We start from the raw sequence: 23,310 nt of genomic DNA on the forward strand, positions 1-23,310 counted from the left end.
GACGACCCGCCTGCCCTTAAGGGCTTACCTGGCATCAGGAAGAAGCAAAATGGGATTAGGGGATTTTCCTTTTGTGACTTCAGCGATTGTGGGGAGAAGGAAGAGAAGGCGGGAGGGAGGACAGGGAGGTGGCCAGGAACAGGAGCACACCTTGATTTCCCTTTCCTGGACTTAGATGAGGACAAGGGCGGGTGGGTCATCAGCAAGGCTGATGTAAGTGCGTGGAGGCCAGGCACAGAAAACCCACAGCAAACAGCATGGTGCCAGTAGGCGCACCCAGGCTGAACTGGGTGACACCACAGGGGCTCCTGCAGATAGCAGGTGGATGGGGGATGTGGTGGGGACTCTGAGTCCCAGCCAATGGAGTCCACTGCTTGACCCCAAACCCAGGGGCCAGCAGGAGGCACTGCACCAGCTGGGGGGACACCTCCGATCCCCAAAGACAGCCTACTCTTCCCTCCTGCCCCCAGGCCTGAGGCCAGGACTCTAGCCCTCCCCAGTGTGTCCAGCAGTCAAGTCTGGTAGAAGAGGAGAGCGAGCCAGCAGCACCTGCTGTTTCTGACGAATGGGACTTAGCTTTCCTGCTGCAGCGCAGGTGGAGGTGGGGAGGAAACCCAGGGAAGGGCAACCTCCCACTCCCGTCCCAGCAGGGGGGCGGAGCCACTCACGTTGCGCGCAGCGTCGCGGTCGGCCCCTCGCAGCAGCATCACCCGCACCGCCTCGCTGTGGCCCATCTGGGACGCGATCCACAGGGGCGCCGTGCCATCCTGCAGGGAGAAGAGAGGAGTCGGCCGCGGTGACTGACCGGGCGCTGGGACGCCAGGCCCCGGTTTCCCAAATGGAAAACCCCGGGACAGAGCCCAAGTGCCCAGGAGGGATCGTGGAGAGAAGGCGGCGGCGCTTGAGTAATTGCCAGTTTCCAACTCTGGGCATGGAACGGCAGCCATACTGTGGCTGGATCGTTGACCAGAGTGCGGTCCACAGCCACAGGGAAGGAGGTGTGGGCGCCTGAGCTGCACCGGAGGGTAGAGCCGAATTCCACAAGCAGGGAGAGGTGACGCCAGCCAGTCCTCATCCCACCACCTTACCACTGTCAACTTCTTTGCTCTCCTAGGGAGCACACCTTGACCTTGATGGTGGCACAGCCTGCTTAGTGGTGCCCGTCATTCCCACACAAGACAGAGGGACAGGGAACTCAGGTGGTTTCTCCTACTCGTCTGGTGCCCAGAGGCACATTTGGAAAGGGAGCTTAGATTGCATGCACCTTCCAGGAGTGATGTGCAGGTACAGCGTTTCCGATAGTTTCCCTGCATAGGATTCTCCAGCAACCCCTGGGCCAAGGTGTGCTGCTCCAGAGAGGCAACCGTGAAATGTCCGAGTGACGGGGAAGGACGTGACGAAGGATGTGACAGGAGGGCGGTTCCCTCCAGGTGAAACAGAAAACAGAAATCCTCCCAGGGAAAGGAGGAGCCAGAGGGGCGGAGGTGAGCCCCAAACATCCATGTTTCCCTGCTGCCCCTTCCGGGTTCAATCTGGGTATGCCAGCGCTGAGAGGAAGGTAAGACAGCAGTGGGAAAAATATCTGGATTCATTCTGGGGAATTCCAGATGGGGAAGAGTCCTCTGCTTTTCTTGGGAGGAAGCCCAGGAAAATCAAAGGCTCCTTAGACAACCTCAACTCCGGGCTGGTGTTGAGACAGGAAAAGCCGTGGGAGTGGTCTGGGCCCCTGCATCCCACATTCATCTGGCCAATGGGCATCCAAGAGCCCTCGCCTGTGGGAAATCGGAAGTGCTGGGGAAACAGGGGCTTGTGGGTAGGCGGACAAGGCCCCTTTGTGAACAGACTTCGGTAGGGCTTGCACTAGGGTGAGACCAGGTGTGTCTGTGGGTGCCGGTGCAGAGAGCTTAGGGACCAGAAGGGCCAGCAAGGGGCCAGACATGAGCCCCACCCCTACTCCAATGCCAGGGTGACCAGCTGACCACACGGGAGAGAAGAGCAGCCAAAAGGAACAGGATCCAGAAGAGACTAAACTTCATGTCTGAGGTCATTATGGTTAAGTGGCCCCATGAGACTGTTTTAGCCAACTAAGATAGATAAAATTACCCATCAGCAGGAATGCGGGGCTGAAGCCCAAGAGGATGCAGGGAGAAACTGTACAGTTATCCTTGCTGCTGTATTGTGCAATCTGACTCCAGCCCACCAGCCAAGGCGGGCCCAGCATTACTGCCCATTGCTGTGCTGGGAAATAGAGGATGAAGACATCTGCCTGGGGCGGTGGGTGATGGCCCAGCAGGAGCCCAGAGGGGCTGGAGGCACTGAGAGGCAGAGGATGCACCGACAGAGGTACTGGTCAAGGATGGAGGTCGGCTGAGGACACTTTGGCCTGCTTCATACTTTTCCAGGGCCTCCTGGAAATCCCGACTCCAACTATTATAAATAACACCTTGGTTAGGACTTTCAGTTTACGAAGCACTTGCACATTCTTTGTTTCTCCATATTCCTGATTCTCTCAGATTCAGGATTTAATCACTCATTCATTCATACAAGCATCCAGCAATGATTGAGTTTCAGGCATAGGACTAAAAACCAGTAGTAGAAAAGAGACATGGAAATTTCAGTCCTGAAAAAAAAAAAAATCTGCACAAAATGAACCAGGAGAGGGGTCCTCTCGCTATTATATGGCCGGCTTCACAAATGGGGTGAGAGCTGGAGTCTTGAAGGAGGACCTGAAATTCGCCAGAGAGAGGGGGAGGCCATTCCAGCTGGAAGGAAGAGCAAGTATGGTCATGGCGGCTGGGACAGGCAGGGTGGGAAAGGCAGCCCTGCAGCCCAGGGCTTGGTGGGCGCCCGAGGGACAGGGGCCGGGGTGTGGGCTCCGCAGCCGCCTACGGTGCCAGGCTTTCTGCACTCCAATGCCCTGCGTCCTTCTGCCTGCCCCGGGGTGCTTTTCCGCTTTGCCCATATCTCCACCAGAGGGCAGGCAGGGAAGGGCAGCCAGAGGCCACGGGATCCGGTTCCAGGTGCTTTTCAAGGCTTGGCTGTTTTGAGTAAAACAACTGGTTGCTAATATGAAGGAACGTGCTGAGAGGTGTGCGCTGGGAACAGCTATCAGCACTACCAGTTGAGAACACTCATCCTGACATGGAAATCATTTAACTGGAGCCAGGATGTCAGGGGGAGCAGCAGTGAGAACTCAGGCACGTCACTCCCGGCCTCAGCGTCCAGAGACACGAGGAGTTCACGGAGGGAGGCGGCAGGTTCCCGGGGCCAGATAATAGCAGCCTGTGTCCCTGCACCGCCATTGGCATTTCTCTTCATAGAGCATTGCATATGTGCTATTGAGTGTGGCTCTCCCCAGGACCCCGTGGGACCCCTGACTGTGGGGCAGGTCCAGATGACTGGTAAGATGATGTGTGTGGGAGAAGTCACCCTTGTGTTTCATTATCGGCGACGACATCTCCAAGTCTGGTTTTGCAATCCAGGGAGTTGTGTGTGAGGCAGAGAATTCCTGCCAAAGCCAATTAGTTACCCTTTAATTATCTAGCGTGGGAATCAGGAAAGCCCTTCTTCTGCACCCCTCACTTTCGGTTTGCTCTGATTTTTTCCTGTTACTATCATGGTCAGAGCCTTTATTTTCATGATGAAAATGACGGACATTCTGCTATAATCCAAAAGTTGTACTTTGGAAATTTATATTTATTTAAAAAAAAGTTCTATTAAAAAAAGAAAATGATGGAAATTAAATCACTTTCAGTAGACTTTTAGAGATAAACAATTATGTAAAATATTTAAATAAGTTTTTAATGCTTCTTGACAAAATATTATTTTAAAATACATTAAATTGAACAAATCACCTTAGAGTGGAAGTTACAACCTCCACAGTTCTTTTTTTGTTGTTGTTGTTGTTGGTCTCTGATTATTTTTTAAAACTTTTATTTAATAAATATAAATTTCCAAAGTACAACTTTTGGATTATAGAGGCCTTTTCCCCCCATAACCTCCCTCCCACCTGCAACCATCCCATCTCCCACTCCCTCTACCATCCCATTCTTCATCAAGATTCATTTTCAATTATCTTTATATACAGGAGATCAATTTAGTATATACTAAGTAAAGATTTTAACAGTTCGCACCCACACAGAAACACAAAGTATAAAGTACTGTTTGAATACTAGTTATACTGTTAATTCACATAGTACAACACATTAAGGACAGAGATCCTACATGGGGAGTAAGTGCACAGTGACTCCTGTTGTTGATTTAACAATTGACACTCTTATTTATGACATTAGTAATCACCCGAGGCTCTTGTCATGAGCTGCCAAGGCTATGGAAGCCTCTTGAGTTTGCCAACTCCGATCTTATTTAGACAAGGTCATGGTCAAAGTGGAAGTTCTTTCCTCCCTTCAGAGAATGGTACCTCCTTCTTTGATGGCCCGTTCTTCCGCTGGGATCTCACTCACAGAATCTTTCATTTAGGTCATTTTTTTTTTTTTTTTTTTGCCAGAGTGTCTTGGCTTTCCATGCCTGAAATACTCTCATTGGCTTTTTAGCCAGATCCTAATGCCTTAAGGGCTGATTCTGAGGCCAGAGTGCACAGCACTTTTCAAAAATGGAAACAAAACATTTAATTTGAAGAAGGTAAGATTCATGGAGTTATGATGGCTGTCATTTACCATTTGTGTGCACACCAAGTGGAAAAGAACTTAAGGTTTATTTTGCAGACCAATTGATTGATAAAGAAAAGACTGATGGTCAAGTTGCCTGCAGATTTGGGGCCAAGAGAGAAAGTATAATGAGAACTGGCTAAAGACTACCTAAGCTGATCAGGTGGGGGTGAGTTCCCAATTCCCTGGGGATGTTCAATGGTGGCTGACTTATTACAGAAGGGATTCAAGCACTTGATGGGTGGCTGCACGAGGTGACTGGCAGTTCCTTCCAGGTCCGTTATGACACTCAAGTACGGCAGCTCTAGGGGTAGACCACGGCATGAGACACAGCAGGTGACATCATCTGCATTACTGCATTACAGACTCATCTTCTTTGGTCTTATTTAGGCGTCTGAAGATCATTTGGGAAAAATCACAAAAACCATTTTTTTCCATGGGAACAGGTCTATGAAGTTTTCTTAGCTATTTGCACCTACTGTTTTCCAGTCCTAATATCTAGGCAACTTCTACCTTGGGGGCTCAGGCCACAGCATGGGGAACCAATTCTATTTTAAGTTGGGGGCCAAAGAGAGGTAAGGAAGAGGGCGTTCGACTTCAGGATAGCTTTGCCTCCAGCCCTGCCCTAACCCAGAGTCTCTCACTACTGCGTCCCTTGCCAGGAGTCTCTGGAGCAGCAAATGGGTCTGCAAAAGGTGTCACATGTCACAGGTGTCTGCATTGCCAGTGGTCTGACCCCACTCTCCCACCTCAGGCACAGGTTACTGGACCGAGGAGGGGCAGGCCAGGCCACCCTAGCTTGATGCCCACAGAGGAGCTGCAAAAACAACACGGTTACCCCAAGAGCTTACCTGTCCGACCTGGGAACCAAATACAAGATGAGGAAGCAGAGGAACGTGCTCCAAAGAGGAGTGCAAAGAGACAAAGAGGTTAAGATGGGGCTACATACGAGAGGACAGAGACCACGTGGCTCAGGGGAGAGAGTGCAGCCTTGGTTTGGTGGGTTTTCTGTTCCATCAAGGCCTGGATGGATTGGAGCTGGTCATAGCAACACCTAATATTTAGTAAGCACCTGGCATATATTAGCCACTGCATTAAGAACCTTGTAGTGATTATCTTACTTCCCACAATAACCATGTGATAGAGGTCCCATTATTATCCTGAAAAAAATGAAAAAATCCTGAGATTTAGGGAGAGTAAGTGACTTGCTCATGATCAAGCAGTTAATAATCAAAATTGCGACAGTGTTTCATTTCCTTAAATACCCTCATCCGCGTTACTACCGAGCTGCTCCTGGCTCAGAGGCCGAGGTCTGGCTCCCTGGCTGCCGCCTGCAGTCTCCCCAGGCCTGCTGTCCTGACCATGATCCTGGCCCTACACCCAGAGCCTTCTCCTGGTTCCCAGTCACTGGTCACTCTGTGCTCGGGCTTCCAGACTCACTGGTGCTCTGCCCAAGCCACAGGGTATGCCCTGGCAGTGGACATACCTTTCCCGAGTGTCCAGCAGGTGCAGAGGGACTAAGACAAACAGCCTTCCTGTGGCTGTGTACTCCCACATCCAAACCCTCAGGATGCCATGGACGTCTGTTTAATCTCCCATCTCCCATTGCCCTCCAAGCCTACGACCTGGAGGACATCTACCTTCTGCCTCCCGCAGCTCTGTGTATCTGTCCAACCCCAAGGCCCCTGCTATAGCAGGCACTACATTAGCCGGCTTTTCTATCAGGCTTTGGACATCCTGGTTAGCACATGACAAAGAGAAGAGTAAGAACAGCTCTGGGGGAACAGGGTCAGACCTTCCACGATGTATTAGTGGACTTAAGGAGGTGGCTGAGCTGAATGAGCAAAGTTAGGTCAAGGCACTTCGTTGATAGAGAATTAGACTCCATAGCCATCTCACCATCTCAGCTGGTGATTAAGATGGTCTGACTCTTCTCAACTCAGCTTGGTGAGGACATATGGAAAGACGTGAACATGAGTTTTTTTTTAATTATTATTATTCATGAAAATGAGTTTTTAGCCCGACTCCTGACCTCTTTCCCTACTACAATGTGAAAGGAAAACTTTTCGAAGTTTTAAAACAAGAACTTTGTCATTCCAATGTCTGACTGTGGCTGGCTTTGTGATTGTGATTCCTCACCACACCGTGCTAGAAAGGTCTTATTTAAGTTCTGGTGATAAGTGCTACAATGAAAAGTCATTCCTACCATAGTTCGGATTCTCTGAGGCTCAGATCAAACGTGAGCTGGGTAATTCCAGCACAACTTTATTCACATCCCATCGAGTGTACCAAAAAATGCCCAGACTCCATAGAACGGCAGTGCAAAAATTCTAAGTCAGATTTATCTAAAAATATTAAGAAATCAAGTCAGGAAAATAACCTTGTCTTATTTTGTAAATTCTAGAATTTTCTAATAAGGACTCAACATGTCAGCTTCTCGGAATAAAACACTGGCTTTCAGATACTCTAGCTACGTAATATTCTAGGATGTATAGATCATTTTAATGGAAATTTTTAATTGGACTTTTAAAAAAACTCATTCAAACTTATGACCAAGTCAGCCAGAGCAGGTATCACTTTTGTGACGTTTATCACATTGTTTTCCTGGAACAGAATAAATATGCAGACTTTCCACTTTCACACAAGTCAGAACCTGGGCTAGATAACAGCTGCTAATTACAGGCTCACAGCAGGTAGCAAAACCAATTGATCATGATCTGAGCGCACAATGTGGTGAGTGTACTCTACGCAAAGGAAAATTTCCACAGCTTTTGTTCCCCACAGCAATTATTTAATAAAACACATTCATCCCAAATAACAATCTTTCTTATGGCAGCTGAACTCCTACAATTCCAAATGAATGCAACAGATCTGGTCTTTGGCAGGACCTATTATTGCTCATTCCCTGACCAGAGCACAGGAGTTCACACTCACTGAGCAGGTGCACCTTGACCAGTGCATCTTCACCTGCGAGGAATGAAAACCAGCTGGAGTGTGGGATGGCTACTGCTGCAATGTTGGGTGCCCCTTCATTTCATGGCTCCGCCATCATCACGTGGCTTTTATCTGGGTGTAAGTGGACACATGCAACATCTGTAGTGTGATCTCTTATATTAACTTGGTTTCTTTCCACACAGTACCTTAGGCATGTGAATAAGAAATTATTTTGGAACAAAGCACTGACAATCTCCACGGTCTCTCATCTCTGAGTTCACACTGGCACCGTCAACAGTGGCCTCCACATCAAATTTTGTGTGATCTAAAAATAACCTGTTTCTTTCATGTTAGTTTTGCTGAAATGGAGCCTCTGATTCAGAATCAATTGACAGTTTCAAATAAGAAGGACAAACAGGAAAATATTAAACTCTGTCCCTCAAGTGTCAACCTTGCCAGTGCAGAAAGACCACTGCTCCTAACTGCCTTCCCTCCCAGGAGTGCTTCGGGGGGCCATCTAAACTTAGAAACAGCTTTGAAATTGAAGTATATAATTGCACATTGTCAGCAGTGTCTGGAACGTGATAGATACGCAAGAAATACTGCTTGAACTTTGAGTAGAACAATTATCAAAACTATACCCGCAGGGCTGGTGCTGTAGCGCAGCGGGTTCAGCCACTGCCTGTGGTGCTGCCATCCCATATGAGTGCCAGTCCATGCCGTGGCTGCTCCACTTCCAATCCAGCTCCCTGCCCATGTGCCTGAGAATGCAGCAGAAAATGGCCCAAGTGCTTGGGCCCCTGCACCCGTGTGGGAGATCCAGATGGAGTTTCAGGCTCCTCCAGGCTTTGGCCTGGCTTAGTTCCAGTCATGGCAGCCATTTAGGGAGTAAACAGAGTATTTACCTCTCTCTCCCACTGTAACTCTGCCTTTCAATAAATGTTAAACAAACAAACAAACAAAACACCACCACAGCAACTGCAGGAGTTAGGACAGGTTGCCACTCAGCCTAATTTTGAGATGAAGGATGAGAGAGGTGCAGAGAGGTTAAGTTGCTTTTTCAAACCACACAGCTAGTTATTAGCAGAGCTGGATCTAGAACTCAGGATTCCTGACCTTAAACCCACTCTGTCCAACAGCTCTTTTCTCAGCTTCTTCTGCATTTGGGCTTCAAAGACCCAGGAAACCTGTGGCCAGAGCTCAGATCCATCTTAAGGCTCCCACAGCTATTCATTATGCAAACACTCACACAGGCATTACAGTATCGGCCCTACTGCAGTGGAAACCTGCCTGGGTGTCATTACTGGCAAGAAATCAATTTGACTTTTCCCTAGACAACTCTCTTAGAGTCATGTTTCCTTAATCTGGAATGTTTTGTTAAACGCAAATTAATTAGGGCAGAAATAATTCCTATGGGAGAGCAGCTAATTCTAATGACTTGCATTTGCATGGTTCTTTACCATTTACAAAGCACTGCCTTGTTACCTCGCATTTCTGTGCCTTAATGTGTCAGTTCATTGATTTGCCAGATGTTAGCATGCTGTTGCTAATGATTCCAATGGCACAGGCTCCTCTTTGCTCAGTGGAAGTGGTGGGTAGGAGTGTATCAGACTGGCTGGGGCAAGGCCACCTGAGCCACCTGTTTACCACGGAGGTTCCAGGCTAGTCTGCGCCCCTTAGCTCAGTGCAGTCATGATTTATTTGGACAGGAGGCGGCAGAGTGTATACTTGACCTCAGACACCAAACACTCAAGTCTTCAAAGTACTGAGCGGTGATGTTGGCTTGAGTGCACAGACATTCAAGTGAGCCCACACACAGCACAGGACAGGAGGAACCCTAATCAAAGATTAACTTGGTATGGCAGGGACAGAGCGCTTGAAAGAACGCCTAGGGCTGCGTGGTTATCTTAGGTATGTGCCAGCCTCCCAGCCCCATGCCTGACACACTCGGCCAATGTCAGCCAATGACATTACCTGCCTTGGCTGGTTGACCTTAGCTCCCGAAGACAGCAATAATCGAATAACGTCCAAGTAACCACCTTGGGCGGCTAGGAAGAGGGCCGTGGCTCCATCCTGATGAGAACAGATAAGTGTTAAAAAGTCATCTTTCACCAGTATCCTCAAAGACATCAGATGAAGAATTACACATGTCTAGTATAATTTTCCATTTCCATCCTCTTTTAAGTTTTCATCCTTTTGTCAATGGAGAATCAAGTGCTGTGTGAGCAGATAAATCCCCCAAACCTAATTTGTATGATTTCATGAATTGGGAGAAAAGGCTGTTCTTTTCATTAGATCTTTCCTATGCATTTCTCTCTCTCCCACGTTAATCTGTGCTCCTCCAACACGAGGCTCTGGAAAGAATCTGCATGAAGTCTCTCTCTGCCAGGGCAGTAGACACCAATGCCTATAAGTTACACAGAGCAATCATGTATGAAGCCCAAAGCAACTGCTCCTTCTCCAATTATCTTTAGTTTCTTCCTTCCCCTCTCCCCCAAACTGGGTATCTGTGTCACTGGTCATTTCTTGAGGCTTGGGAACACGTCACTTGGTAATTTCAGCAATGCAACTGCCAGCCAGGAACTTGCATTCTCCCGGACGCCCACTGCAGCCAGACGGAAGGCACGGCCCAGGTGAGCCTCCCCAGGTTTAGACTGCAGCGGAACGCCTGGGCACACTCCGTGGGAGACACCCAGCAAACAGCGCGGAGTAGCACGCCCCGGCTGGAAGGCTAACACACATCACTCCCTGCCAGTGGAAGCAGGTGGGGCACGTGGAGGGGACTGGGTTTCCAGCAGAGCTCCCAGACTGCCCTCAAGGCAATCATTAAAAAATTACCCAGCCTGTACAGGTGTGTAAGCAGCTGTTTGATATGTGGATGAAATTAGCAGCAGCTCCTTACTGTGCAGCTTAATGAGTTGTCAACCCCGCCCTTAGCAGTTTATAATCCAGGGCCTGTCTGAAATGGGCTCTGCCCACATATGTCAGTGGTTTACAATGGAAACATCTGCACTGTCTGAGTAAGGGTAAAGGTCTTAACAGAAAATGAAGGCCGGCACCGCGGCTCACTAGGCTGATCCTCCACCTTGCGGCGCCGGCACACTGGGTTCTAGTCCCGGTCAGGGCGCCGGATTCTGTCCCGGTTGCCCCTCTTCCAGGCCAGCTCTCTGCTGTGGCCAGGGAGTGCAGTGGAGGATGGCCCAAGTGCTTGGGCCCTGCACCCCATGGGAGACCAGGAGAAGCACCTGGCTCCTGCCATGGGATCAGAGAGATGCGCCGGCCGCGGCGGCCTTTGGACGGTGAACCAACGGCAAAGGAAGACCTTTCTCTCTGTCTCTCTCTCTCTCACTGTCCACTCTGTCAAAAAAAAAAAATTAAAAAAAAAAACAAAAAACATAAAATGAAAAGGTTATGACCCATGAAATAGAGTCACCGTGAAACAGAGAGGGATTACTAGGGAAGGGGTGGGCCTCTCCCCAAACTCTACATTTCTGTTTTTTCTTTTTCTTTTAAAGATTTATTTTATTTGAAAGTCAGAGGGATCGTCCACTGGTTTACTCCCCAGATTGCTGTGACACCCCGGCTGTCTGGGCCAGGCTGAAACCAGAAGCCAGGAGTTTTATCAGGTCTCCCATGTGAGTGGCAGGTGCCCAAACACTTGGGCCATCTTCTACTGCTTTCCCAGGCCATTAGCAGGGAGCTGGATGGGAAGTGGAGCAGACAGTACGTGAACCAGTGCCCATATGGGATGCTGGTGTCACAGGCATGGCTTACCCTGCTATGCCACAATGCTGGCCCCAGGACTCTATTTCTAAGATAAGTTCTACCCCAATGAGCCTTGCAGAGCAATGTCATCTAGTGATAACAAAGTGAATACCCACAGTCAATCTGCACTGCTGACTACGGATACTCATGCTAAGAAAATCACTATTTTTCCTTTTCCAGAGACTCTGACTCATCCTATGTAATGTACACACACAGGTATACTGTCAGACATACCTTACTATGTCCAAGTATGGCCAAATAAATACCCAGAGGCTAAGATCTGTGTTCCTTAGACTTGGCCACACGTCAGGACCACCTGTTGGCCATGTTGTGCCCTCAGAGACTCTGGCTTGGTGGGTCTGGGGTGGGCCTGTGTACTGGTAGTTTCCAAAAGTCCCCAGGTGTTTCTAACAGGCAGCCGGAGAGGAGAATGGGTCTTAGATCATTATCAGGTGATCCAATCATTCTGTTGGTAATGCTGCAGGCTCAAAAGAGTTACAGATTTTGAAGTGCAAGGGTAAAGCCAGTTGCTGTGCACTTCAAAGAGGGCCTACGACTTGTTGGAGTTTAATCAGCTAACTCTGGAGAGGGCGTTCAAATGGAAAAGTTCACACCTGGCGGTACCGTGCCCTAGGCATAAGTGCTAAGTATTTAGACTAACTACGGTTCCTGGGTAATTGGAAGCAGGAATTCCTGCACTCCTCATCATGGGACTCTGGCAAGTTCCTTCATCTCCCACGATTTCTTTTTTCCTACAAAACCAGAATAACATTTGCCATGAATCCTATGGTACTGGAGTGACAATCAAAGGTGCCTTTGGTGTCTGCTAATTGCCAATTAGCTACAAATAGAGAGTAATGGATGCTATTCAAGAAGTCATGTATGTACATGAGTGTACATGTATTTCACAGGTCTTCATCCATTCGGCCTTCTCCTTTTTTCTCTTCCAAATACCTTGATCTCTCCTCTTTGTGCCTGTCTTCACAAATAACTACAACAGAAAATATTTTGACTGTCTGCAAGTCCATATGCTGGGCTGTGTGGTTTGTCATGGCATGAGAAGTATGGGTCAAATGGTTTCTGAAGATGTTAATTCCACAGCTACCTGAAATGTTTCATATGTCCACCTGACCCAAGGGAGAACAAAGAAGGATAAATAAGATCATGTGGTTTCTGTGCAGAAAAAGCTCACCTGGCCTACTGTAGCTTTTCCCCTTGATGTTTCAGATTAAAATTCTACCATTCATCACATTTTGGAAGTTAGCATCTCTGGCATCTGAATTTAGACCTCAGTGTTAGTATGAAGATGGAATGAGCAGGGCCCATCCGGTGTCCCCTTGAAATGCACTCACATAAAGTTGGTCGTGGATATTGGCTCCGTGCTTCAACAAGGTCTCCACCACCTGCATGTGCCCGTACTGACTGGCAGCCAGCAGGGCCGTGCCCCCGTCCTGTGGACATGCAAAGCGTGAGCAATCAGACACAGTGCAGGCGCTCGTTCTACCAAGGGACGCTCCTTGGCATAACGCGGCAACAGAATTTTCCCGCAGACCCTAACAAACGCACTTCCTTTCTTGTATCCCATTTCCCTGTATCTTCACGACATAGTTCACCCTCAGCATGGTTATGCTGCATCCTTGGATGACTTGCTGGAGCTAAATTACAGTGATCTGACCCAATCGTTTAATTAATTTAGACATTTCCCATGACTACTTCAGAGTCATCTGTTTGCCTCTCAGTATAGGAAACACAGGACAGAAAGTCTTGTCAGTTCTGCCTTGGAGTGAACAGAAGAGACCCCTTTGGCTTCTGGCCAGAGACCCTGTTGACAAACACTGGCTTCTCTCCAGGGTGCCACCCAGTTAGAAGCCACTAGGGTTAAGGAGCTGTTGTGGGGTAACCCTGTGGTTACCACCGCTCTCACGGAACAAGATCTGCATCTGTGAAAAGAATGGAAGACTCCAGCACATTCCAGGTGCCTCTCACTCTCCTGCTTAGTTTTTGCTTCTGAACACGTGCCAGTTTGTCCAGGTCTCTTAAATTATGGGCCCTACAATGAAACAGAGCCCTGTAAAGTTGCCGCACTCTGATGTGGGCTGGGACATTCTGTCGACTCTACCTGTCTATCTGACCCCTGAATTAGAATGGGTGCTTATGTCAACCACACCATGCTGACTGACTCACTGAGTCTGTGGCCAACCAAAGCCCTGAGTTGGTTTTCTCAGGTGCAGCACGAACTCTTCCCATCTAGGGCTGTCGAGTTGTTTGGCTCGCAGATGCACATGGACACCTGAGCTAAATAGAAGTAACAGAAGAACATGCAACCTGGTTTAAAAATATGAATCATAAATAGGAAGGAACCTCCGAAAGTCTGTGGAAAAAATGGAATTGAAAGTTATATTTTGATTTAAAATGTTTTTTTTTTTAATTTTTTTTTTTTGGACAGGCAGAGTGGATAGTGAGAGAGAGAGAGAGAGAGAGAGATTCAAAATGTTTTGAAATCCATGAAATTTTTTCGTAATACTCATTTCCCATGAACTTTTGGAAGATCGCAAACTTCCAAATGTGGACACAAAGAGTTTGTTCAAAATACCTGCCTTTGGGGGCTGGTGTTGTTGTGTAACAGGTCAAACTGTACCTGCAGCACCCGCATCCCTTATCAGCACTGGTTCAAGCCCCGGCTGCTCCACTTCCAATCCAGCTCATTGCTAATGTGCCTGGAAAAGCAGCAGAGGATGCACCAAGTCCTTGGGCCCCTGCACCCACGTGGAGGACCCGGAAGAAGCTCCTGGCTCCTGGATCTTGTCTAAGCCCTGATCTAGCTCTGGCCGTTGCAGCCACTGGGGGAGTGAACCAGCAGATGGAATCTCTCTCCCTCTCTCTCTCTCCCTCTTCCTCTCCCTCTCTCTCTTTCCCCCTCTCTCTGTAACAATGTCTTTCAAATAAATAAAATAAATCTTTAAAAAAAAGTTAAAAAAAAACCACCTGCCTTTGGGACTGGCATTTGGTTTAGGGGCTAAGCTGCTGGTTGGGATTCCTGCATCTCATATCAAGAGTGCCTGGGTTCAAGTTCTGGCTCCGCCCTCATTCCATGTTCCTGTAAACATGGACTGTGGGAGGCAGCTCAAGTGGCTGGGTCCTTGCCACCCACATGAGAGGCTTGGGCTGAGCTCCCAATCCCCAGCCATGGCCTGGCCCAGCCGAAGCCACTGGCAGGTATCTGGGGACTGAGCCAGGAGCTGGGAGCTCTGTCTCTCTGTGTCTTTGTCTTTAAAACAAACAAACAAAAGCACCAACAAAAACCCAGTCCACCCCTGGAGCTCCTCAGAGGGTCTGAGTGAGTGTGTCTGGGGAGAGGCCCAGAAGTACTCCAGTCATGTGGGGTGACTGTGAGTTGCAGGTGGCAGGTGAGACTCCCAGGCAGAAACACTGCTCTAAGAGCTCTTGTGTTCACAGGCAGGGACATCCTGGGGGATGCGTGTGGCCAGGCACAGCTTCAAGGAGGGATGGGCTGTGTGGTGGAGGAGGGTGCTTGAGCCGGGCTTTGCAGGGTAGTGAACTGAGAGGTGAGAGACTGAAGGCTGGGGGCTGGGGGGGCGTGGGTGCTGGCAGTGGCAGGGACATCAAGAAACCTAACAGCAGCAACAAGCACCACTATTTTCAAGCTTTGTCCTATCAATTTTCTCAGCTCTTGGTCTGGTAAGGTAACAGAACAGATAAAATAAGATGATCATGTAGGACAACTGATGTCTATTATTATCTTAAAAATTATTTGAAAGGCAGACACACACCCACAAATCTTCTATCTACTTGTTCACGCAGCAGCAGCCAGGAACTCCATCCAGGTCTCCAACATGAGAGGCAGGGATCCAATTACTTGAGCCACTGCCTTCTACCTCCCCTGGTCTGCATTAGCAGGAAGCTGCAGTCAGAAACTGGAGCTGACGATCAAACCCAGGTACTCCAATGTGGGATGTGGGCACCTTATCAGAGTCTTACCTGCCAAGCTAACTGGCTGTCCCCGTACAGAGGTTTATGAGAACAGCTGATGTTTTGGTGACGGGATCACATTAAAAGCAGTGTCCTGACACTCTCTTCTTCCCTTGGGAATCTCTTAGAGATCCACAGCTGGTCTAAAGGAAATGTGGGTTTCTAGGCTCGCACAGACTGGCTCGTGTACACAGGCCAAATGCCAGTGTTAACTTGTTAGCCAAGAAAATACTGAAGCAGCTTCACGGTCATGATCATCCTGACTAGGTCAAAGAGCTGAGATTTGGGTCTGTAAAAGCTTACTTTCTATTGGTAGTTGCATCACTTTTATGGTAAAAAAATATAAAACACTACACACATATCTCGTATGACTGTATATGACATTCAGTATGTCTGGAGGCATGTACCTAACTCCATATCAGGTTTCAGAAAAGACAGAGACCCTATGTGAAGTTCAAGTCTATTTAACAGTTAGCATTTTAACAGGAAAAAAAGATCCACTGGAAACTCCCTTGATATGTCCCTTATTTTTCAGTAAGAAAACCTAAAAATTCCCAACTCAGGCAAATTTTAAGCATTTTTTAAATTACTATAATGCCAGAATTGAGATGGCAATCACAAAAATATATGGCAATTCAAATTCTTCTATTATAAAACATTATGTAAAAACCATATTGTGAAAACAAACTTGATCTTTTGTAGATAATCTTTATCTATATGCCAAAAATGAAAATGAGTAACTTCTTTTTTTTAATTTAATTTTATTTTTTTGACAGGCAGAGTGGACAGTGAGAGAGAGAGACAGAGAGAAAGGTCTTCCTTTGCTGTTGGTTCACCCTCCAATGGCCGCTGCGGTCGGCGCACTGCGCTGATCCGAAGGCAGGAGCCAGGTGCTTCTCCTGGTCTCCCACGGGGTGCAGGGCCCAAGCACTTTGGCCATCCTCCACTGCACTGCACTGCACTGCAGAGAACTGGCCTGGAAGAGGGGCAACTGGGACAGAATCCGGCGCCCCGACTGGGACTAGAACCTGGTGTGCCGGCGCCGCTAGGCAGAGGATTAGCCTGTTGAGCCACGGCGTCGGCTAGTAACTTCTTTTTAAAAAAATATTTATTTATTTGAAAGGCAGAGTGATAGAGAGGCAAAGACAGAGAGAGAGAGAGATATCTTCCATCTGCTGGTTCATTTCCCAAATTGCCAAAATGGCTAGGGCTGGGCAGGCTGAAGCCAGGAGCCTGGAAATCCCTCCCAGTCTCCCCCTTAGGTGCAGGAGTGCTCGACCCATCCTCTGCTGCTCTCTCAGGCACAGCAGCAGAGAACTGGATAGCAAGTGGAGCAGCCAGGACTCTAACCAGCACTGATGTGGGATGTCAGCATCACGGGCAGTGGTTTAACCAGCTGGGCCCCAAGAATAACTTCTTTAAAGGAAGAACCCCAACTCCTCGCCCACTGTGTGAACTCTGATTCTATCACACGTCTCCCTGACAGCAGCTCACACAAGGACGCTGTCCGCCAGAGTTCCCTCTTCAGCAATTCCGCAGGCTTACAAGGATCAGACTGATACTCCCAGCAATTCCTACTGTGGGGTCTGGATTAACTCTGAAGGAAAATAAGCACACAGGACAGAGAAAGTTAGAAAGCCGCCTCCTCCTGCTCCCTTCCTGGTTACAAAACTTAGCGTTGCAGAGTGGAGAGTCAGCAGTGTAGGAGTCTGAGAAAATCCTCACAGAATTTTCCAATCGTGGGTCCAGAGTGAAAATGTGATATATTACATGGAATCCCTAGGACCACTCCTGAACCATTACCAGCTGCCTTGTGATAGCCACTTCCTTAGACTTGAGAATCTTCTAGAAAGCGAAGCAGAAACGCATACCCCTGACTGCTGGCACTCCTCAACAGGGCATGAAATCAAGACGATTCTCTTACTTTGGTCCTGAATTCAGTGGATGCTCCAAATCCAAAGAGAAATCTCACAACATCGTTATGGCCTTGCTGGGCAGCAAAGAACAGGGCAGTTGTACCTGACTGGGAGAGAGAGAGGGGAGAGGAGAGGCTGGCTTTAGAAGACATTTGGTTATGTTTTATTCCATGTACACAGTGGCAAAGAAAACAACACAACATCCTTGCATAGTAGCCTTCCACCCTAGGAAGAGGCTGCATTTGAACTGATGCTATTCCTTGGTCAGGCAAATGACTATTCTTGGTGTAGTGGCATGAAGAGGGGCTCCCTGTGAACATTACCTTATAAGGCCAAAGACTTGAGTTAAGGGTTTTGAGAGAAGGGATTTATCCTGGGTTACCTGGGTGGGCTCTAAATCCCAAGACAGGTGCCCTTGTAAGAGAGGCACACGCATCATTTTTATTGCTTAAACCTGGAAACAACTGACGTGTCCTTCAAGGCATTAAGAGATGAGCAAAGTGTGGTATACCTACAGAGTGGAACAGTATTCAGCCTTGAAAAGGAAGGACAGTCTGACACGTGCTACATCAAGGGAAAACCTCGAAGCCATCGTTCTAGGTGAAGCACGCAGGCACAGAAGGACAAACACGGTGTGGTTCTGCTGTCACAACTAAAGCAGCAACATCCATGGAGTCAGAAATGAAGACGAACGCGGAGTTGCTGCCTACAGGGGCTGGAGTTTTCACAAGAGGACGAGGACTGTGCGGGTGAACGCTGGTGATGGCTGTACAGCTTTACGGACGTACTGAACTGGCCACGGAAAAATGCTCACGGTGCTAAGATTTACATATATCTTACTACAATTTTTTAAAAAAGAAAAAGACAAAAGTGACAGGGAGAAGAGGCCATGTGACCCCCAGAGGTGGGACTGGAGTGCCGTGTGAGCTACGGCACGCTAGCAGCCCGCAGAAGCCACGAGGCGGGACCTCCAGGGGGAAGAGAGCCCACACAGCCTGTCACGGCAGCCACAGGAAGCCGGTTGGTGTAGCGGTTGGGAAACACTAGCATTCGTTAACACAGAAAGCATTCTGGTCGAATTTTGGTTATGCAATGTGGTGTCTTAGAGTCAAAAGCTACCCGTGCAACCAAGAATCAACTTCCGTAACGGTGAGCCCACAGGAAAAACAGGCCCCAAAACCTTGCTCGAAATGGGACCCACTAATAAAAAACCGCCTGATTCCAAGTTTTAAGCTGATCATGACATTCTCAGACACAATTTTTAAAAATACTTTTTCTTCTCAGCCACTTTTACAAGACCCCTTGCAGACTGGAGCCCAAATCAGCGTGTCATGTGAGCAACGTCACAGTACTGCATGTATGGCCAGATATATTTGTCCTACCACAAGGCTCTTCATTTCCATGCTTTCAGCATGGGAGGAAGCTAATGGCCAGGCACTGTGCAAAGAAAACCCTCTTCCCACAGCTTAGCTGGGACAGCGAAGGTAGTGGGTCTCTCACTCAAGGAGAGAAAGCCAGGAGAGCAAGTGCTGTGGATGACTGATCACCCTAAGGGCCTGAGGAAGTGGGAGGCAGGTGAGCAGTGAGGGCCGGCATCAAGGCAGAATATCTAACCTGGATTTAACCTGATCTAACAGATCTAACCCAGATCTGCGGGTGATCCCATGAGACTGGCTGCCCTGCCCAAGCAGGAGGTTGGGAGGGACCCCACAGCCTGGATGCTGGCAGGCAACAGGAGCTCCAGGCCCATTTCCCCCCCCCCCACCTGCCCCTTCCTCTTGGAAGCCTTGTGGATGTGCATTTAGAATTGATAAACTGAGAGTTGACAAGCAACTCCCACATTCCAGATGTGGGCCGGTTGCCCAAAGGAGCTCAGGGGCCTACGTGACTGATAAGTCTATTGGTTAGGGGTCTTTTAGCACGCTCCCCCTTCTGCCCTATAGAATTGCTGTTTCTTCCCTTCTTACCCTATAAAAGCCTGTGCCTGATTGCTAATAAACGGGCATACTCATCCGACCAGTCTCCGGTGTTTCTTGTCGAGAGACATTGTAGCACTTCCAGCCGGACAGCTAAGGGTCTCACACAAAGAGACCTCACAGATCTTACCCAGATCTAACCTGATCTAACCCAGATCTATCCCAGATCTAACCTGATCTAACCAGAAAACCCAAGTCTAATCAGATCTAACCTGGATCTAACCCAGATCTAATCCTCTATCTCAGGCTATGCCCAGGGGCTCAGGCAACGTGGCCACTCACAGAGTCTGGCCACCTGCAGTCAGGAGTGAATTTTCCCTTGGTTCCCAGAGACCCGAGGAGGAAGCACCTTCCCACCACTCTGACAGTGAGGACAATGGATTCCAGAAATCTTAAGGCATAAACAGATCTGGATGAGAAAACTCGGCTAACGGTAAAACTCACCTTCTTAACAGAGATAATTGAGGCACTAGCAAGATGCCTTTCTAGGAATTGTTTCTTTTTCAAGAGAAAGGATTTTTTTCAATAAGCTTTCTTGACACATTGCTTATAAAAAGCACAGTGAGAGCAGTTTCAGCCAGTGTTGGAAGCTACATGCCACCGATCACCGTGCGCATCAACGCGGCAATCCGTAGACCACAGGAGCTAACTCTCAGTCTGCAAGATGAGCGGAGGTCTTCAACTGTTGTGCTTTACTACTGAAACCCAGGGCTCCCTGCCAAGAGCATTTGCAATTCCTAGGCCTGAGAGTTACAGTCAGCTAATTCTGCCGACTCTAAGGTAATCTTTCAGGATCATTCGCTTCCAGTTTGGAAACAAGCTCTGTGTACCTAGACAGTCAACCAAAGAAAACAATAGCAAGTGCTTATTTAGGAAACAAATATTCTGATATTGCAAAAGTAGACTGTGAGTTTCAAAGCACCGCAAGGCACTCTTTCAGCTTCCAAAACAGGTGTGAGGTTGGGGTCTCCCACGGGAGCTCAATCGCCCAGACAGGTGCACTCCCAGTGGCAGTATCATCATATCAGCCGGTCAGCTCACCTCTAAACTGAGTACACTTTGCTAAGAATTCCCCAGGACTTCTGTTCTCAATGCCAAAGAGTTTTCATCTCCAAGATTAGTTGAGCCATTGGAATCAAACAAATAGATCAATATAAAACTATAAAAGCCATTATGTTGACTGGAACCCAAATATTTCTCTTCTGCCCCATTTTTTTTTCAGTCGTTCTAAAGAGACTTTTGTGAATGTTGAGCTTGCCCTTCAGGATAAAGTTTTTTGAGTAAGGATATCTGGACCATATTGTTTTTATTTAGAGAAAAGCCGTCTCTTCTTTGAACTTGTAACAAACATGGACTACAAAGAAGAGAGGAAAAACAAAAAGATTAGGAAAATTTTGAACTATAATTCTAAACATTCTCATCTCAGGTTCAAACATTCTCATTTCAGAAGAAATGAAGTGCTGAAGTAAACATGTCCTAAAACAAGGATCTAGCATTACAGAAATGACTCAGAAGAATTGGTGAGAAGATTCCCTGTTATCTCACTAGACCCCCTCCCTTTGCTGAGCCAGGCTGAGGGGAACCACGTCCCAGCCAAGTGTCAGGCGTCACTCTTTCATAGTTCCCAGCCAAGGCCTCCACTATCCACAGGGTGATGCAAGAGACTTCTGGATGTTCCTTGGGACTCTATGACACAGTCTTTAGACCTGGAATGTCTTAACTTGCTCAGGAGTTGTGGTCCAGACTGGAAGAATGTCTCAATGAAAGCTCTGCTGATGAATTACTTTTCTCCAACAACAGCCGTCCCAGGACAGGGCTGGATCAGGCTAAACCTGGCTTTCCAGTCTAGCCTGGGGCTCTCCAAGGATGTTCATCTCTGTTTGGGTCAGTGAGAGCCCGGAGGTCAGGCTCTCCTCTGGGAAGGACTTGAGCATGTTATCTCCAGAAAGGGTAGCTCACCAGGCTCTGGGTTGGCTTGCAAATACCTGGAGCCTCTTCAGATCTATCACAAAGTGTGTTAAAAATGCCCCAGTTCTCTACTGCTTCTCTAGGTTGGACCAAGAATGGATCCTCTGGCCAGACCAAACTCCCCTTTATCTGAGGTTGCACTTGAATGAAACATGGCAACAGGCTCATATTTTAGCCCAAGTTCACCCACATGGCCACTCAGAGGAGTCTCTGGAAAACGTGGTTGGGTGAGGATGGTTGAGAAGGCCTAGCAAGTCAGCCTCATATGTCGGAGGTTCTAACCTCTACGACTATCATCTCTTATGAAAATCCCATAAATCCGGGAGCACCCATACCAAGGGAAGAAGGAGGAATTATTTAAGCTGGAGACCAAACATGTGTGTGTTTAAGGACTGAGGGAGGACATGTGGCGACTTCAGATGTGCCCAATGATGACCCATTTCTGTGGCAGAATCTTAGGCACAGAAAACCCCACAGTGGACTATAAGGTAGGAGCAAAGCAACGATGGCTCTTGCCCTCTTCACTAGTTCTCCGACAGGCAAACTCCAGTCCTCTCAGCCCTTTTCATTCAAGTGCAGAACCTGACCTACCTCTCTCTGCAGGTTGATGTCTGCTCCTTGCAGCACCAGTTCCTTCACACAGTCTATGTGGCCGGCGTAGGAGGCGACCATGAGGAGTGTGGTGCCGTGCTGGATGGGGGGAGACAGACGAACAGTTAGGCCATCACTATGTCACACAGAGGGGTCCTGGGATGGAAGACTATGCAGATGCCAGCTCCACTCAGAACGTGACTGAGCACAAGCTTCCCTGTCGCAATAGAAGTGCCTCACTGGGGCTGTGGCATAGTAAGCTAAGCCTCTGCCTGCAGTGCTGGCATCCCAAATGGGTACAGGTTTGAGTCCCGGCTGCTCCATTTCCAATCCAGCTCCCTGCTAATGGCCTGGGAAAGTAGTGGGAGATGACCCAAGTACCTTGGCCCTGTACCTGTGTGGGAGACCTGGCAGAAGCTCCTGGCTCCTGGTTTTGGATCAGTTCAGCTTCAGCTGTTGCGGCCATTTGGGAAGTGAACAAGCAGATGGAAGACTTTTTTCTCTGTCTCTTCCTCTCTCTTTTTTATTATTTTATTTTATTTTATTTTTTGACAGGCAGAGTGGATAGTGAGAGAAAGAGAGACAGAGAGAAAGTTCTTCCTTTTTGCCATTGGTTCACCTTCCAATGACTGCCGCAGCCGGCGCATCGTGCTAATCCGAAGCCAGGAGCCAGGTGCTTCTCCTGGTCTCCCATGCAGGTGCAGGGCCCAAGGAGTTGGGCCATCCTCCACTGCCTTCCCGGGCCACAGCAGAGAGCTGGCCTGGAAGAGGGGCAACTGGGATAGAATCCAGCGCCCCAACTGGGACTAGAACCCTGTGTGCCGGCGCCGCAAGGCGGAGGATTAGCCTGTTGAGCCACGGCGCCGGCTTCTTCCTCTCTCTGTCTGTAACTACCTCTCAAATAAATAAATAAAAATTTTAAGAAAGTGCCTCATCAGTTATCTGGAATGCAGACTAGATGAGAAAGCAAAGCAACAAATCGCTGAGGCTGGAATTTTCAATTTAAAAATTTACCACATATCCTTAGAAACAGAGTCCAAGTGAGCCATAATTATTACAACAGTATGTAATATCTCACTTTATGAGTTCTATGTAATGATTCCTGAGCCACAACACTGCTACTGATGCAACCAATGGGTTAAAAGGTGCCAGCTGGTTTTCCGTGGTCAGTAGCCTTGGCCTTCAAAATGATTCAGGCAAAGATGAAAGGCACTGCAGTGAAAGGAGGTCAGGGGCCAGGGGCTAAGTCCACCTCTGTCATCAACCACGGGACCTGGGGTGAGCTGCTCACAGGAACGGGGACCCATTACCTGGTCATTAAAGACTGGGAAGGGAGAGGCTGATGGCTGTGGGCTCGGCCAGCTTTAAGATTCAAGGACTGGAAGTACACCATGGATGTGGAGCCCTCTGATTAAAGTGGGCTTTTGAAGGTTAATTTACATTTTTTAAAGATTTATTTATTTATTTGAAAGGCAGAGTTACAGAGAGGCAGAGAGGCAGAGA

At 48.2% G+C, this 23,310-nt stretch overlaps 1 protein-coding gene across 2 annotated transcripts in view; it reads right to left on the reverse strand.

The window, feature by feature from the left end:
* ANKRD29 (ankyrin repeat domain 29) overlaps nt 1-23,310 on the reverse strand; it is a 56,991-nt gene that overhangs the window by 15,342 nt on the left and 18,339 nt on the right. For both annotated transcript variants that reach the window (XM_062201477.1, XM_062201476.1), the window contains exons 3-7: nt 21,808-21,906; nt 17,281-17,379; nt 12,719-12,817; nt 9,576-9,674; nt 669-767 (exon numbers count right to left, since the gene is read on the reverse strand). In XM_062201477.1, coding sequence (XP_062057461.1) covers nt 669-767; nt 9,576-9,674; nt 12,719-12,817; nt 17,281-17,379; nt 21,808-21,906 — 495 coding nt within the window. The remainder of the gene's footprint in view (nt 1-668; nt 768-9,575; nt 9,675-12,718; nt 12,818-17,280; nt 17,380-21,807; nt 21,907-23,310) is intronic.

This window comes from Lepus europaeus, chromosome 9 (assembly GCF_033115175.1).
Source record: "Lepus europaeus isolate LE1 chromosome 9, mLepTim1.pri, whole genome shotgun sequence".
Classification (NCBI taxonomy): domain Eukaryota; kingdom Metazoa; phylum Chordata; class Mammalia; order Lagomorpha; family Leporidae; genus Lepus; species Lepus europaeus.